This window comes from Colias eurytheme, chromosome 10, assembly GCF_061535395.1.
Source record: "Colias eurytheme isolate Ceu_HAF_F1 chromosome 10, ilColEury1 Martin Lab GWU primary, whole genome shotgun sequence".
Taxonomy (NCBI): domain Eukaryota; kingdom Metazoa; phylum Arthropoda; class Insecta; order Lepidoptera; family Pieridae; genus Colias; species Colias eurytheme.
In genome coordinates, this window is record NC_142989.1 from 10,182,897 (window position 1) to 10,199,955 (window position 17,059).

The following is a 17,059-nucleotide window of genomic DNA, read 5'->3' on the forward strand; positions in this document are numbered from 1 at the left end:
TGTGGTAATAAGTATGTATAATAAGTTAAAGGTTGCAGCACTTATATAAGTTATAGATAAGGTTTAAATATACTGTTATAGACTATAAAAGCTTCTATAATATAAATTATAATCTTGTAGCTGGTACCTACTATATCCATGTTGACGTTGTGGTTGAGATGTTTTACAGGTAATTACCCGACTCACCGTTTTATGCGTGATAGTTTATCGATAGGCAAATTCGATCACAATCGTATAACGATGTAATCGTAGTGTTGATGAAGTCGATGATGTTTTTACCAGAAAAAATGTAGTAGGGAGAGAATTCTATTTCTTAGCTTATTTTATCAGAGAGGATGGCTTGATTGGGATTATATTAATTACTAGCTGTACTTCGCGGTTTCACCCGCGTGGCTCCGCTCCTGTTGGTCTTAACGTTATATAATATAGCCTTCCTCGATAAATGGGCTCTCTAACACCGAAAAAATTTTCCAAATCGGACCAGTTATAGTTCCTGAGATGAGCGCGTTCAAACAAACTCTTCAGCTTTATAATATTAGTATAGATTACCTACTAGCTTTCCACCCGCGGCTTCACCCGCTGTTATAAATATAAATAGTAGGTATAGGATCCCGATATAAAACGACCTTCACCGAGAATATATCTCAATAAATATTGCAAATGGATTGCCGAACAAATTTCAGTCCAGAATAAGATTAATTACTTAATTATTGAAAAAAAAAAAGAAATATTTTTAAACATTTCACCGGTTTCATTATTAAACAATTTCTATACCAATCGAAAGTATGAAGCCCATAGAAAGCAAACTTTAGGTTGCCTATTTTTTTCCAGTCACAACTATTGGGTTGCCAGGTATAAATAGGTATTAAAGGATTGTACACAAAATACTTTTACCCAGTTATTTCACATTCAAATTTCAATTAAGGTAAGAAAAAAAACAATATTTTAATAAACATTTATTCCACTTATAACTTCTATAGAACATGAACGGAATGTCGAAGTCTTCAAAAGACAATTCATTATTTACTTGGAAGACATTTCATACAAACAAAATACCTTAACACGATTAATAATACAGGCTAAAGAACAATAAAGAACAACTTAACATTCTATATAACATGATTATTCGAGAATATAAGAGACTCATAAAAATTATATAGTTGTTATAAATTTCTAAAAAATAGTTTCTTGTTTCATAATGCAAATGCATTTTCATTTCGGGAAAAAAATTGCAATCAAGAAGATCTCAATTTCATTTAATAATTCTTATTATTACATTAACATCTATATAATATCTTGACATAACCAAAATTTACATAAATTTTTATTTTATAATGTATTCATATCAATGATGGAACAATCTTAGGTTTGTGTGTGCCAGTGTGATTTTGTGTTCGTTGCAGGCTTCAATAACTTCTTGATCGTTGTTTGAGCCAGCTGGACTGCCGATGTATTCCACACCAACCTGTATACATACCAATAATATAATTGTATCTACTATAGATTTATTCACAAGCATTTGAATGCTAAACTGGCTTGGTAAGACTGCTAAATTTTATCTTGAGATGTATGTTTATCTATGTAGTTTTTAAAGATATATAAACATAAATATTTTACTAGGACATAATATTATGTAGTTGAGAAATAACGGTAGTTCGCAAGGACGTAGTATTATTGGGAAAATTGTTGTGATCATAAGGATATAACAATAAATCGCAATATCGTTAGTAATAAATATGCTACAATACATCTTCTTATATATAAAAATGAATCGCAAAATGTGTTGGTAAGCGCATAACTCGAGAACGGCTGAACCGATTTCGATAATTCTTTTTATATTATATTCCTTGAAGTACGAGGATGGTTCTTATGTAGAGAAAACGTAAATATTATGTACCACGGGCGAAGCCGGGGCCGACCGCTAGTAATAAATAAATATTTCAGGACATTTTTCACACACGGCACGATCTGATCCTTGCACAAGCTTTTCACTTGTGTTATGGAGACCAAATAGCTGATAAACATACATATATAATTTTTAAATACATATATACAAAACTAGCTTCCGCCCACGACTTTGTACGTGCATCCCCGTTTTTCCCCGTTCCCGCAAGAATTTCGGGAAATCCTTTCTTAGCGGATGCCTACGTCCTAACATCTACCTGCATGCCAAATTTCAGCCCGATACGTCCAGTGGTTTGGGTTGTGCGTTGATAGATCACTATATCAGTCACCTTTGAGTTTTATATATTATATAGATAACAAACAATATAAAAAAAAATAAAAAATCCATTCACAAACCTGCGCAGCTCTATCAATATTGTCTCTGAACGGGAAGAAAGCGTCCGAAGCCAGCGCCACTTTATCCAATTTGGTGATCCATTCGTTTTTCTCTGCTTCTGTGAAAAGAGCCGGAGCAGCTCCCTCGAACAAACCGTTCCATTGGTCGAGCGGTAGGTCTGAACCTGTTTTAAAGAATTTGTACTAATATAATTAAAAGTTATTTTATAATTATTATTAATATTACATTTTATTATTAATTACTACATACACAAATGACTCAACACATATTAGGCCAGTTTTTTTTATTTTTAATTTAGTTTTTTTTATAAAGTTGAACGTGGAATTTTTTAATTACAATACATTTCAATTTACACATTATTTTTGATACATTAAAAAAAACGCGTCACACATCAATTATTTTCCATTCACTCCTATAAAATCCTCTAAATTTTCCATCACACATAATATTTTGAAAAAAGAACTTCAAAAAACTTACCAATAGTGCCGCTCACGTAGTTATCGATCGCGTTGGCTTGTATAGCCCGACTGATGCCCGCCTTGAAGCGCATAGCCAGCACACGTGGGTGATGCCTTAGCCACCACAGCGCCGCCTTGCCGCCCGCCAGCCGCGTGCAGTGGATGCGCGACTGCTGGCCCGCGCCGATGCCTACCACCTGCCGCGACAACGCACATTGTGCCGTAAGTGTATATACACAGAGCTCAGAATGCCTTGCCGCCCGCCAGCCGCGTGCAGTGGATGCGCGACTGCTGGCCCGCGCCGATGCCTACCACCTGCCGCGACAACGCACATTGTGCCGTAAGTGTATATACACAGAGCTCAGAATGCCTTGCCGCCCGCCAGCCGCGTGCAGTGGATGCGCGACTGCTGGCCCGCGCCGATGCCTACCACCTGCCGCGACAACGCACATTGTGCCGTAAGTGTATATACACAGAGCTCAGAATGCCTTGCCGCCCGCCAGCCGCGTGCAGTGGATGCGCGACTGCTGGCCCGCGCCGATGCCTACCACCTGCCGCGACAACGCACATTGTGCCGTAAGTGTATATACACAGAGCTCAGAATGCCTTGCCGCCCGCCAGCCGCGTGCAGTGGATGCGCGACTGCTGGCCCGCGCCGATGCCTACCACCTGCCGCGACAACGCACATTGTGCCGTAAGTGTATATACACAGAGCTCAGAATGCCTTGCCGCCCGCCAGCCGCGTGCAGTGGATGCGCGACTGCTGGCCCGCGCCGATGCCTACCACCTGCCGCGACAACGCACATTGTGCCGTAAGTGTATATACACAGAGCTCAGAATGCACATGAGATCGGACACAGCCACCGTAGTGCCGCCTGGCTGCCGCCAGCCGCGTGTATTGCATATTGTGTCGTAAGGGTACGGGCACAGAGCTCAAAATGGGATGGTCAATAATTCGGCAATTGACACTCGGAATAGACGCTACGAAAAATATATGGTGTGGAACCTATTCATCTACCACCCACATTATACAAATTTGGATCGCTAATACGGTTTGTAATAGAAAATTCATATAACCTAGGTTTATGACTTTAAACAAAATATAAGAGTAAAAATTCATATTGGGTCAGGACTACATTGATCTATTCTTAGAATATTCACAAAGCAAAAAAAAAATAATATTAATATGGAATGGATAAGAGTTACCAAACTTATCTTTGTTAGATTATAAAAAATTAAATTCAAAACAATAAATTCATCACACATTAAAATCTACACAGGATACAAAAAATAAGTAAAAAAGGTTATATTTTATTACATACCTGGCCATCCTTAGCGAAACAAACGGAATTACTCTGCGTGTACTTCAAAGCGATAGTTGCCACTATCAAGTCCCTGACAGCGTTCTCCGGAAGATTCTTATTATTTGTCACAATGTTCTTGAATAATTCCGCTGTTATTTTAGCGTCGTTTCTGCGCTGTTCTAGTGTGAGACCGAAAATAGTTTTCTGTTCCATCAATTCTGGAGTATAACTTGGGTCCATCTGAAAAAATTGTGATGGAATGCATTTGAAGTTCAATATTTTTCATGTTTTTAGCTAATTGTAACCTATATGGATGCACATAGATACACAGAGAACCTGTTTTTTAGATTTTTAGTCGTTAAAAGAATAATAACAGAAACCTTAAGTTAAATATGACAACAAAAAAATATTTTTAGCATTATTAATGTAATGTTCAAAAAATACATTTAACTATTACAATAATTAAAAAATGAGTTACAGTTACAATAAATTCACATAAATTACACAACACCCACCTGCAAAACACAATAATTGCCGCCCTTCTTTTTCTTCAGTATATCCAAGGCTTCCTGACTATACCCCGGGGCTATAATACCATCAGAGACCTCCCTGCTAATAATCTTGGCTGTAACTTCATCACAAGTATGGGATATCGCAATAAAATCTCCGAACGAACTCATTCTATCCGCACCACGTGCTCGTGCGTACGCGCACGCTAGAGGAGTCAATTTTGGCAATAAATCGCTGACCATACATACGGACGCCTGTAATTTAAAAAAAAATTATACAATATTATTAAAAGGTAGATTAAGTCTACAATCTACCTATTAATAATTTAAATGGTTAATGACTCAAAAAAAGAAATAAATATGTACCATTTTTTTTCGTCTCATGTTTTTAATATTTCTAATACTACGGTATTAAAAATATGATTGAATCAACACTGTTGAACTGATTTATTCAAAGTTTAATCATTTATTTGGCAAAAAAATTGCCACTTGTAAATGATTTTACTTATTTAATAAAAATAGTTATTTATCTCACCTCCTCCTGTGACAATGGCAACCCTACAGCCGCTCCAGCTGGCGACACGTGTTTGAAGCTCGTCGCAGCTGGCAACCCCAGAGCTGCACTGAGTTCATACACGAGTTGCCATGCGTTCAACGCATCGCACAGGTTAATGAAGCCGGGTGAACCGTTCAGGGTTGTTAATGGAAGTTTGTCCTGTGTGGTGAACACTTGAGCGGGCTTTTGGTGGGGATTCATACCTATAAAATAGATAATGTATTTGTAAGTTGTCTAAATATCAAAGGATTTATTAATAGCACCAGAACAGATTTACAACATCATTTCAAACACAATACACCAATAAAAGTTGCTTATCATTGATAAAACATTATCATAAATTCATAAGCTTTGTTCAAAAAGATAAGCCACATTTAAATTTTATTTACATTTTAGATGGGACTCTTACCATTTTAACCATCAGAGAGCTATTAAACAACAAAGTAATATTATGAAATGTGCCCAAAAAGATAAAGTTTGTATGCCATCTATGTCTATCAGATACAGGTAATAGAGCAGAACTATTATTTTCTTATTTTTTTTTTAATAAATTTATTGTATAACTAGCTGTTGCCCGCAGCTTCACTTGCGTGGAAAAGATAAATTTTCATGGTATACTTTTTCATCCCCTATTTTGCCCCTTTAGGGGATGAATTTTCTAAAATCCTATCTTAGGGGACGCCTACGTTATGATATCTACCTGCATGCCAAATTTCAGCCCGATACGTCCAGTGGTTTGGGCTGTGCGTTGATAGATCACTATATCAGTCACCTTTGAGTTTAATATATATAGATTCAGTAAACAAGCACTAAGCAGTTGATTGAAAAGAACATAATCTTACCATATCTGAGTGTTAACTGTGACTGTCCAGCGGAATACTGTTTACGGAAGTAATCCGAAATCGCTGTGTCGTATTGCGACGTGTGTGTGAACGCCTTTAGAGCTAGTCTTTGCCTAAACAAAAAGGAAAAATTCAATCAATATTTTTTAAAATATAAGTAATATGAAAATTTGTAAAATGATTATAATTTTTGTTTGCTACTGATATTTCAAGTCCCTATATTGAACAGGAATTGATGAAACTTGATGTTCTTAACCTAAAATTATTATCATCATCAGGATAATAAATTATTTATTTAACGTATTTATTATTTAATTTAATAATTAAATACGTTCACATATATAGGCAATTTAAATCAGACAAAATTTACTTCACACAAACATAATTCAATTTTAACACATAATCTATAGACAATTTACTTAACACCAACAAACATACAAATTCACACAAACCTAGTCTCCAAAGACGTTTGCCGATCGGCATTCTTCTTTAATTCTTCGATAACCACATTATAATCCGCCGGATCGCATATAACAGTTACTCTATCATGGTTCTTAGCCGCAGCTCTTAATAGCGTGACTCCTCCAATATCGATATTCTCTACCGCATCAGCAATTGTGACGTTTGGTTTGGAAACTGTCTCCACAAATGGGTATAGGTTGCAAACTACGACGCTTATCATGTCGTAGTTCTGGCGTTTCATGTCGGCTTGGTCGGAGTCTGTGAGCCTGGAACATAACATCTATAAGATATCCATTCGTGTAAAATTTTGTTATATTAATAACACACCTAATGTGTATTTACTATTTAACTATAAGAAGTATAACATTTTCTGTATAAAATTCTTCTAGGACCGCTTTTGACTCATCAATTAACAAAGTAATTATTGAAGTGAAAACTTCTTTAGCGGCGTTGAGCACTTTTTCTGTAATGGGTATAAAATCTTAAACTCGCGTCAGCACACGTGACCTGATCGAAAAGCGTAAGATGGATACCATTCCAAAATATCAAATATGCTCAACGTTAATAATCAAGTTTTCACTTCTGCCGGCACTCCCGGAGTGCAACCCGTCTTTTTTTACCAAGAGATCAGTATTTAGCTATACCCAAACTTTAACAAACCTCGATAAGATCCCCGCGTGCACAGCTGGATGCAATGACTTGACTCGTCCTCCAAGCATTTCCGGAGCCCCTGTGATGTCTGACACATCGAGCACTTTCAGACCAGCATTGCGTAGAGCTGCTGCAGTACCTCCGCTACCGACGAGGTTCAGACCGATCTCGGAAAGGTATTTTGCAAGTGGCAACAGACCAGTCTTGTCCGAGACGCTTAAAAGCGCTGTGAACAATGAAATGGAAGATAAATAGTAATATTTTTTTCGAGATGCGTTTTATTTTCGGTATTTTTTTATTATTTTTTATTCTTATCTCATTTCAAAGTTTATATTACATATTAATCAAATACTTTTGATTATATGTGAACGGAAAAAAATGCAGTAAATCAACAGCTAGTCAATTGTATACAATATACATAATTCTTTTCACATGTAATACAAACAATAAAAACTACTACTGTTTTTTGTGACTGCTCATTGTACAACTATTATTACTAAATTAATTTAGGTCATTGACTCGTTATGAAATTTGTTGTAATACTAAACATTGGAAAGTTGCTATTGGGTCTCATTATTTTACATGCCACTATGTAAGTCTTATAAAAACTTGGTTCATTATCATATAATTATATGCTATTTACAATTTATACAACTAGACTAAACAATAAGAGGATTCATTTTTTGTAAAAATAGAGTAAAATATTCAATCAATACTCAATCAATTTTGATAATTCTTTATACAGAAGAGAATGAGAACAATTTTTTTTAATAATATGAGCATTATTTTTTGTTGAATCAGGGTTGATAATTAATGATCCATTTTTTATATGTTCAACTCTACTGCATTTATGTTACATCTGACGCTATCATAAATCATAATATTATACAAGTTATGTTATTTTAAATAATAACAAATTATCAATGAAAATTATATTCCGTCATTTTAAATTACTTAAATTATTTAAAAAATGTAAGTATGCTTACCCAATTTTCCATTAGCAGCCATGTTGATAGTTCAATTGATAAATTTCAACTGATCTCTAAATATAACAGCAAGTTCAATATCACTTGACCTTTTACAGGGGTTCTGATAACAAAATAATAAATAAAAATTAGGGTTGTCAAAAAATAATTTCCACTAAAGATAAAAAATAATGTCACTATGACGAGGTAATTGAGCAGTGGTGGCTCAGTGGTTAGACCTCGGACTTCGAATCGATAAGTCCGGGGCTCGAGACCAGGCGAGCGCGCAGGAAATAAATTGAATTTTCAATTTATCTGCGCATGTTGTAACATCACCACTGCTCGAACGGTGAAGGAAAACATCGTGAGGAAACCGACATGTTGAAGAATCAAAAGTTCAACGACATGCGTCATCCGCCAACACGCACTTGGCCAGCGTGGTGGAGTATGGCCTGTACCCTCATAGGAGGCCCGTGTCCCAGCAGTGGGAACGTACATGGGCTGATGATGATGATGATGATGAGGTAATAATTAAGATAAGATGACAATAAATTTAAAGTAAGCTCTTACTTGAATGGATTATATACCTAATATATATGGTCATTTTAATATAAATCAGTTAGCAAATTAACAGCTCGGCAGATTATAATATTCACTCTATACCTCGAATTTAAGTAGTATTTTATAGGGATTGTTGGATATTTTTATTCAAAACATCTTGAGTGACAGCCCTATCTATATTTTAAATGATGAAAATACTGACGTAATTGTTGTTACTGCAATGTCACTGACACAACAACAAGATGAAGAAAATAACAATATGATTTGACCTTTGTAGTACTACTTATCAAGTACGGTTAAATAATAAATTATATTTTTACGTTTTATAGCATTTGAATGCTTTATAAATGAGATTTTTTTAAAGAATAGAAAAACTCAATCAAACGTTTTCTATTCTTAAAATCTCAATTACTTACAGTTTAATTTGCATTGAATTAAAATAATAACAAAATTGCTGCTTTAAAATAGAAAAATATATTTATTGTTTTTTGAAATAGTAGGTATGTAAGTACCTATTACTAACATAGTCTTTAATGATAGTCAAGTTATATACCCATCTAGACTTAATGGAATCTAGGAAATTCAAATTCAAATTAAAAAATTACTTAATTGCAAGGTAAAGTTTAAAAATTAATCTTTTCATTACTAGTACATATATATATTTTGTTTAGATGGTTTTAATAACATTGGTGAAATTAATAAAACTTTTAGACAGCGATGTTTGCGATCTTATTGGAAAAGCGAAACTCATAGAAAATCTACGCAAAAACAGGTTAGAAAGCACTGATAACTAATAATTATAGAATACTTGAACACTATAGGACAGATATTAATTACCTACGTACCTAGTTATCTTATCTTTTTCAGTTTTATTCAAACAAATAACAAAATAAGTACATACTTAAATTATTATAACCCGAACACTAATAATAAATATTAATACATATTTAAACTAATATTTAATAAACTTTCTGGCTGCATACAGATATTATAAGTAATAATTATGCCACTTACCTTAAATGCAAAGTAAAAGGGCGATTGATTATCGATTGAATACAAACAGTAAATAAATTCAGAATGCACGAAATAAATTAATTTTAGACACGCAAATCGCAATACAATACAAATACATTTATTTGACAGTTGACACATCCCACATGGAGGAAATTTGACAAATATGACAATTTAATTGACGTCAGACGTGACATTAGTATTTTTTTTTTGCTAGGGTAGCTAACTTTGCTATCTATTAGAAAAACTAGAAGTTAAAAATGGCTTAATAGTTCATATTAATTGTACATGGGTATTTGCGTCAATTAGATTTTATCATTTAATAAAACACCAAAATTCACTTGAAAATTAATGACATTCCCAAATCATAATTCTTATGTCATAACACATGTCGACAGTCGGATGTCAATTGTCAAAGTCAAACTTGCATGCTGATTTCTGTTGATATCCATGCGTTTTTATTTTAAATATTATTATTTTATATCGATACATTAATTAAAAATTAACAAATAAACTAGTTTTATCAATAATGTCTGAATCTATAGTGCCTACAAAGCCACCAGGTAAAAGTTGGCGCGAAATAAATCAAGAAAGAAAAGCTCTCAAGCGTCAACGGAATGAAGAGAAGATTGTGAAGAGGGAAAAAAGAGTGTTATTAGAAAAAGAATTGGAAGAAAAAGTTAAGGAAGAAACAGAGAAAGAGAAAAAGTATGCTGCGATTTCAACTGTTAGTATAGCAGTGCCGGGTTCTATATTGGAAAATGCTCAATCTGCGGAATTACGAACATATTTAGCTGGTCAAATAGCTCGGGCAGCTTGTGTGTTTTGCGTGGACGAGGTGATAGTATTCGATGATATAGGGGACCAATTGAACACGAAAAAATCCAAACTAGATGATGGAGATGGTGTTATAGTAGCTCGAAAAAGTTGTGTACAACTTGCAAGGATTTTACAATATTTAGAATGCCCACAATATTTACGAAAACATTTTTTCCCTATTCATAAAGATTTGGAGTTTGCTGGGCTTCTAAATCCTCTTGATGCACCTCATCATTTGAGAATGTCTAATGATTTTAAATTTAGGTTAGTATTTGTTGTTGCTACAATTCAAAACAATACCACCTCATACATTTTATGTAAAGATAAATTATATACCTATTAAAACATATTTTTTTCCAGAGAAGGAATAACAATGAACAAGAAAGTAAAGCCAGGTAAAGGATCACAAGTTAACATTGGTTTATTGAAAGATGTATCAACGGATAAGTTACTCAGTCCAGGAATAAGGGTTACTGTTCGAATGTTGCCAACACCTGAAGGTAGTAAGAAATTAAAAGGGAAGATTGTCAGTCTGGCAACACCAAGAGCTGAGACAGGTGTATATTGGGGCTATACAGTGAGGATAGCCAACAGTTTGAGTCAAGTTTTCACACAGTGCCCGTATAAAGATGGGTAAGTAAATCCTTTCTATTTTCTAATAGTAATTAGATATTGTCTGTCTTACCACAAAAAACTTTAGACAGGGTTTATCTTTATGCGCGGGTTCTCTTTAATCTTCTTTTGTTGTATTTCACATAGAAAAATATTAAAGTGACAAATCCCTGGTTTTGTGTTAAGACCATGTCTGTTTACTGCTAGGAAAAATGTATAGATGCATGGTAATCTTCATTAATATTGAAGTGGGTTGTTAATAAATAATGTGATGGGTATTTTCCATCAGTTCTGCAACCATGTATATTTTAAGTCCTAATTTTTTTCCAGATATGACCTAACTGTTGGTACATCAGATAAAGGGACACCAATAGATGAAATGCCTGAAAAGCAGGTGGGATACAACCATGCTTTAATAGTCTTTGGAGGTCTCCATGGAATAGAAGCAGCATTAGAAAGTGATGAACAGCTTCAAGTCAATGACGCCAGTTTACTCTTTAATCATTATGTTAACGTTCTTCCAAATCAAGGTTCCAGAACAATCCGTACTGAAGAAGCAATATTAATTGCACTCACAAGCCTCCAAACTAAATTAAACCCTAAAAACGCTCCTATGGTCTTCAAAGATACAGGAATTGCTACCAGTTCAACTTATCCTGTGCAAAAGGTTGACAATACAAGTTCAGTAGCTAATAATATAGATTTAAGTAAATTTGATTGAATAAAAAAAAAACAAAAATGAAAAAATAAAATTTTTATTAAACCATAACCTATCAAAATGGAAGACTATGCTTATAGGAATGTGTACTTTAAGTACTTAACAATAATATTCGATTTGTTATAACTTTGGTATGAGCTATTTTAGAATGGCCTTCTGCACTGTATCTCTTAATAGTTTGATAGTTGCGGCTTGATCTTTTGACCCAGTGACGGCAGTCCCTGATACAATCATATTTGCTCCAGCCTGTAAATAAAATTGGATTTTAATACTTATTCTCATAACATTATAGTTGATTATTGAAAATATTACATAAGTAATTGTATTTCTATGAAATATAACTAAGCTTGTATACATACATAGAAAGTAAAGAAATAATTCTGAATAGAAATAAATAAATAAAACTGAAAGCACTTGCTTAACAATTGTATATCGCGATCACATTAATTTGACGCTTGGTGTTTGTGTATTTATTCTCTCAGGTATGATTTGCAAAAAGAAATCGATAATTTAAACTGCTAATTTTATTTTTGGGAGTGAATTTTATAAGCCAATCTTGCAATGCATTGCAAACCTACTTTATTATCAATATGGGGACGCTCGTATACTAGAGATGCGTCAAGTTAATTTGACTGCATTATTAGTTACTTAAATGTTTAGTTTTAGTTTAACTTTATAAGAAAAAAGTTTAGATTTTCTTACTATGAAACTCCAAAGCTATTTTTTTTTAATTATAACAAAAAACTTACACTAGCACAACATCCTATAGTAGCAGGACCAACCCCTCCATCCACCTCTATATCCAAAAGAGGATATTGTTCCCTCAAGTATCGAACTTTCTCCATCTGGTCCTCCATGAACTTCTGGCCTCCGAAACCAGGTTCTACCGTCATAATAAGCACCATATCTGCTATGGATATATATTTCTCCACCTCTGAGACTGGGGTTCCTGGTTTAATAGCTACGCCAACCTGAAAAATATATGTTGCAGGTCAATTAAGTTGATTTTTCTTTGATATATTGTATTTTAATTCAGTAAAAGTAATAGCTCTTCTCTATTGTTACAATAATGCTGTTCTTATTGAACTACAATCAAACAAGTCACATAAAATAGTAGTAAATATAGTATGAATATAGAATGATCTCACCTTCATGCCATTTTCTTTGATTTTTCTGCAAATTTGTTCCACATTGTCTACCGGCTCTATATGGAATGTATATTGATTTACCCCAGCATCAGCCATTGGTGATATCCACTGTAAGTTTAAATAAATTCAATGTTTTTTTCATAAATTGCATAGATGCCTGTTTGTTGAATTGAAAAACATGGCCGCAGCTCTGTTGGGGACAATTTAATAATATTTTTTCTTGTTTTTATCTTGCTTTATGGTTTTATCTTGGTGTAATGTATTTCTTTGAATATAGAAATTTAATATTTTTATCAAAATACTTAAATTCTAGGTTATGTTACCAAATTATAAAAAAAAAGGGTATGTTAAGTATATGTGTAAAAGCTTACTGCTTTAGTAATTATTGTAGTATTTTAACGTTTATTGGTACTTTTAATTTTGTTTTTACCTGTTCAGGGTTAGCAACCATCATATGAGTTTCAAAAAATGCATCTTGGATTCTGCTTCGGAGGCATTTTACAACGGGATGGCCAAAAGTAAGGTTAGGTACAAATTGTCCATCCATTACATCTAAATGTAAATAATCAGCTCCATTGTCTAACAATTTCTGCGATTCTTCATAAAGTTTAGATAAATCCGAATTAAGTATAGATGGTCCAATTAATGCTTTTAAATGTCTACTCATTTTTGGGTCTTGTTTATAATATAATCGGAAAATTAAAGAAACACAGGGTAAAATTTATAGATTTATATTGTTACGTATATAAAAAAAAATATAAATGAACTCGCTGAAAGTTTTAGTTGTGGAAACACAAAATATCAAAACTCAAACAAATTTGACCTGAAAAGTCAAAACTCAAAACAAATTTGACCTGTAATTTGACACTAAAAGTTCGAATGAAGGACGTGAATGTATTGCCATAAAAAATAAAACCCTCGTGAATAGGTACACCGCAGACGTTACACACTATTTTCAGGTTTTTACACAGTTTTTATGTTCATTATACATGAAAAAAAGAAATAATATTTTTTTATTATTAAAATTTTAACGTGTATACTATGTATATATATTTGTTGTAATTACTTTTTTCTACATTAATTACTATTATTAAACAGTCTAATCACAATATTATGGGTGTATTCCGTTATGCACTGCGACCACTGTAAGGTGTGACGTCAATTCAGTATACTGTGAAGCCGTTCCTTTATAGCCAGTTATACTGGTTACGATTTAAAACGGAACGCAATCCAGTATACTGTCAGCCGCATTTTTTGACGCAGCATTCAAATGAGTGTATTAAAGTTTTCTAGAACATAAAAATAAACTGTTTTGGAGTACTGTCCAATTAAAAATATTTTAATTAATATTAATTGTAAATTGAATTTATAATATAATAAAAGTAAGTACTTTTTCATAAAAAAAAATAAAAAAGAACTTTCAGCTCGTATTGAACATTTTCAACACAGTCTAATAAAGTTAATTTTTGCAATTCTTCCATTGTTTTATTTATTAATCCAAACTAATTACAGAACTTTAAAATTTTCTGATTATACTGTAGCTTTGTTTATAAGACGTTAGGCACTCGAGTGGTTTTGACTGATCATATTACTTGCTCTGTGGACTGATCACGTGATCAAAGTACTGCGAGTACCTTGCGAGTACCTTACCTCGAAAACGCCAGTGCTCACAGTAGAATATGGCGGCGATTAATGACGTCATAAATTTCCCTAGGGTACTGCGGCAGTATACTGGCAGTCCATAACGGAACGAATTTTTCTACAGTGATAGCACTGTGCAGTGGTTGCAGTGCATAACGGAAGACACCCTATGTATTTACCATGTTCACAATTTATTTTCTGATTTCTTTTTATTATTCCACTGCAACAAATTAACTTTTCATTCATTATGAGCCTGTAGCGACGACAAGCCAATTTACGAGTTACCGAATTTCAAGTGTAGTACCTACTAAAGTTCACACCATCGGTTCACACGGTAACTCGTATATAAACAGTTCGTGCGCTATGGCCGCTATGCATGAACAGTTACGGGCTTGTCGGGACGCGGGTTGGTCGCATTAGGTCGAATATTAATTACATACGAATATATACATATATGTAGTTAACGAAATATAACCTTTGCGTAGTTATCCATCTTTTATTACACCCGCACATAACAAGCTCCTACAAGCCCATTCAAACGGGCCTCCTATGAGGGCTATGGCCATGATCAATAACCATGGCACAGTACCATGGCAAATGAAATACGTAAGAACTTTGATTTTGGAAATAACGGTTTCGTTAAATATTTCGTTACAATGTTTTCCTTTCTCGTTCAAATCCACTTCCAATCAGTGGTGACGACAGACGGCGATAAAAACGATGCGGTTCACAGATGCGGTTTAATAATTGAAAAATCAATTTATTTCTTGCACACTGACGTGATGTCGAAACTCGAACCTAAGACTTTTAAATTTAAAATTGAAATCCTAAACACTCATGCTTCTTCACTGCTTGTTATAATACTTACGTTTAATAAAAAAGCTGACAAACTTTAACCTGAGGGCTGAGTAGGCAGGAAAGTGTAACCTGGGTTTAACTGCACGGTTTAAGTGAAAAATCGAAATAATAATAATAAAACTAAATATACCTAGTTAATTCAAAACGTTTTGTATTGAATTAATTATGTCGTGCTTTAAAAAATATTTTCTGTATTAACTATGTATGGAACAGGATGGCAGGATCAAGAATAAAACGATTAAACCGAGAGAGTCTATTATTTATAATAATGATAATTATAGATTTTATGCAAGCCATTGTAATAAATAAACAATAGAAATTATTTGGAGTCCCTTCTTAAAGGAACATGATGAGCAATAACAGTCTTTAATAACAGCTTCATTGTTATAAACTTTCAAATCATCCACAATATTCTCCACAAATTTATCTTTATCAATAGTCTGTATATTGTGATTTTCAAATTGTCTATCCGATTCTGGCTCGGTCGGTTCGTACACAATTATAAATTTGTCATTACTTCTTGACTTATCTTTACGTCTTGTTGTTTTCTCATCATATTCTTCAAATGACTCCTCACTATCATCTTCGTAAACTTGCTCGGTTGTTGGCTTTTTATGTTTCCTATTTTTATGATGCTTTGGTCGTTTTGAATCGCTTATAACATCTGGATGGTAATATATATTACTCAAATCTGCCACGGTTCCAACAAAATACGGGGAGTAAGTAATATAAAAAGGATATGACGTCGTTGAACTTACTGGATATGTTCTAGAACATTTCGAATGCGCATTGGGATCAGAAGCATGAAATGCCTCTGTAAAATGCAGCTTACTATCTTCTTGGTTTTTAGGGAAATGGGCGTGTTGATGGCTTTTTGTTGTTTGCGAGTTAAAATTGGTACAAGTACATTGTTTCGTAAAATGATGTAAAAGTGATGACGTTTTAATTTTCTTGTGCAATTTTCCAGAGAGACTCCTTAATTCAAGTACTTTTTCTTTATCAGAATTATTGTTATTAGATTCGCTATTAGGTTTAAGTGATACCTGAATTTCTTCACTTTGTATTTGCGTATTATCAATGTTTTTCATGTGTTGTTCGAAATTATATTTCTTTTCATTATTCGATTCAAGTTTTTCAATCGGCCACATTTGTTTTAGCTCTAGAGTTGGTGTAGGTATACTACCCCTTGTCCTTATATAAACTGTTGGTGGATAGGTTGTATCTTTCTCATAGATTTGTTGTTTTATAGATAACATTTCATCAGATAACATTTTGTCGAAAATATTAGCTTTTAAATCTGGCTTTTCAGTCTCAGTACTAACTAAGACATGAAATAATGTCCGAGGAGTAGCAGTATTAGTATTGCCGAATATATTTGAAACTGAAATGTTAATAAATATTAAATCTACAATGCGTAAAAATCTAATAGATGAAATTATATTAGGTAGATAGGTAAGTAACAATTAGGTTTCATTTTAAATACCATTTGAAATGAACAAAGATCGCTCAGATGTATTGTCATCCTTAAGAATTGTATAGCTATTGATAGATAACTGAAACTGCATTAGAAATATAATTAAAAATACAATAAACATAACCAAAATCTCATATATTTACATTTTAATTACACTGTTACTTCATA

The 17,059-nt window shown here is 33.6% G+C and overlaps 4 protein-coding genes across 4 annotated transcripts; 1 reads left to right on the plus strand and 3 right to left on the minus strand.

The window, feature by feature from the left end:
* Positions 1 to 941: 941 nt before the first annotated feature.
* On the minus strand, positions 942 to 9,719 carry LOC149905421 (bifunctional purine biosynthesis protein ATIC). Its single transcript, XM_090106174.1, has 11 exons — positions 9,625 to 9,719; positions 8,071 to 8,173; positions 7,094 to 7,310; positions 6,424 to 6,699; positions 5,972 to 6,084; positions 5,109 to 5,332; positions 4,580 to 4,828; positions 4,083 to 4,304; positions 2,780 to 2,957; positions 2,302 to 2,465; positions 942 to 1,465 (listed from the first exon to the last, which is right to left on the minus strand). The coding sequence occupies exons 2-11, from the start codon at positions 8,090 to 8,092 to the stop codon at positions 1,346 to 1,348; spliced, it is 1,785 nt and encodes a 594-aa protein (XP_089962300.1). The 5' UTR covers positions 8,093 to 8,173; positions 9,625 to 9,719; the 3' UTR covers positions 942 to 1,345.
* Positions 9,720 to 10,037: 318 nt separating this feature from the next.
* On the plus strand, positions 10,038 to 11,816 carry LOC149905422 (28S rRNA (uridine-N(3))-methyltransferase). The gene is made up of 3 exons (XM_090106496.1): positions 10,038 to 10,704; positions 10,801 to 11,073; positions 11,383 to 11,816. Exons 1-3 carry the CDS (start codon positions 10,151 to 10,153, stop codon positions 11,771 to 11,773), a joined length of 1,218 nt encoding a protein of 405 aa, XP_089962622.1. The 5' UTR covers positions 10,038 to 10,150; the 3' UTR covers positions 11,774 to 11,816.
* Rpe (ribulose-phosphate 3-epimerase) lies at positions 11,792 to 13,724 on the minus strand. Its single transcript, XM_090106497.1, has 4 exons — positions 13,349 to 13,724; positions 12,919 to 13,026; positions 12,520 to 12,741; positions 11,792 to 12,016 (listed from the first exon to the last, which is right to left on the minus strand). The coding sequence occupies exons 1-4, from the start codon at positions 13,583 to 13,585 to the stop codon at positions 11,909 to 11,911; spliced, it is 675 nt and encodes a 224-aa protein (XP_089962623.1). The 5' UTR covers positions 13,586 to 13,724; the 3' UTR covers positions 11,792 to 11,908.
* A 1,977-nt stretch (positions 13,725 to 15,701) lies between these two features.
* On the minus strand, positions 15,702 to 17,012 carry LOC149905424 (uncharacterized). Its single transcript, XM_090106243.1, has 2 exons — positions 16,901 to 17,012; positions 15,702 to 16,798 (listed from the first exon to the last, which is right to left on the minus strand). Exons 1-2 carry the CDS (start codon positions 17,010 to 17,012, stop codon positions 15,702 to 15,704), a joined length of 1,209 nt encoding a protein of 402 aa, XP_089962369.1.
* Positions 17,013 to 17,059: the final 47 nt, after the last annotated feature.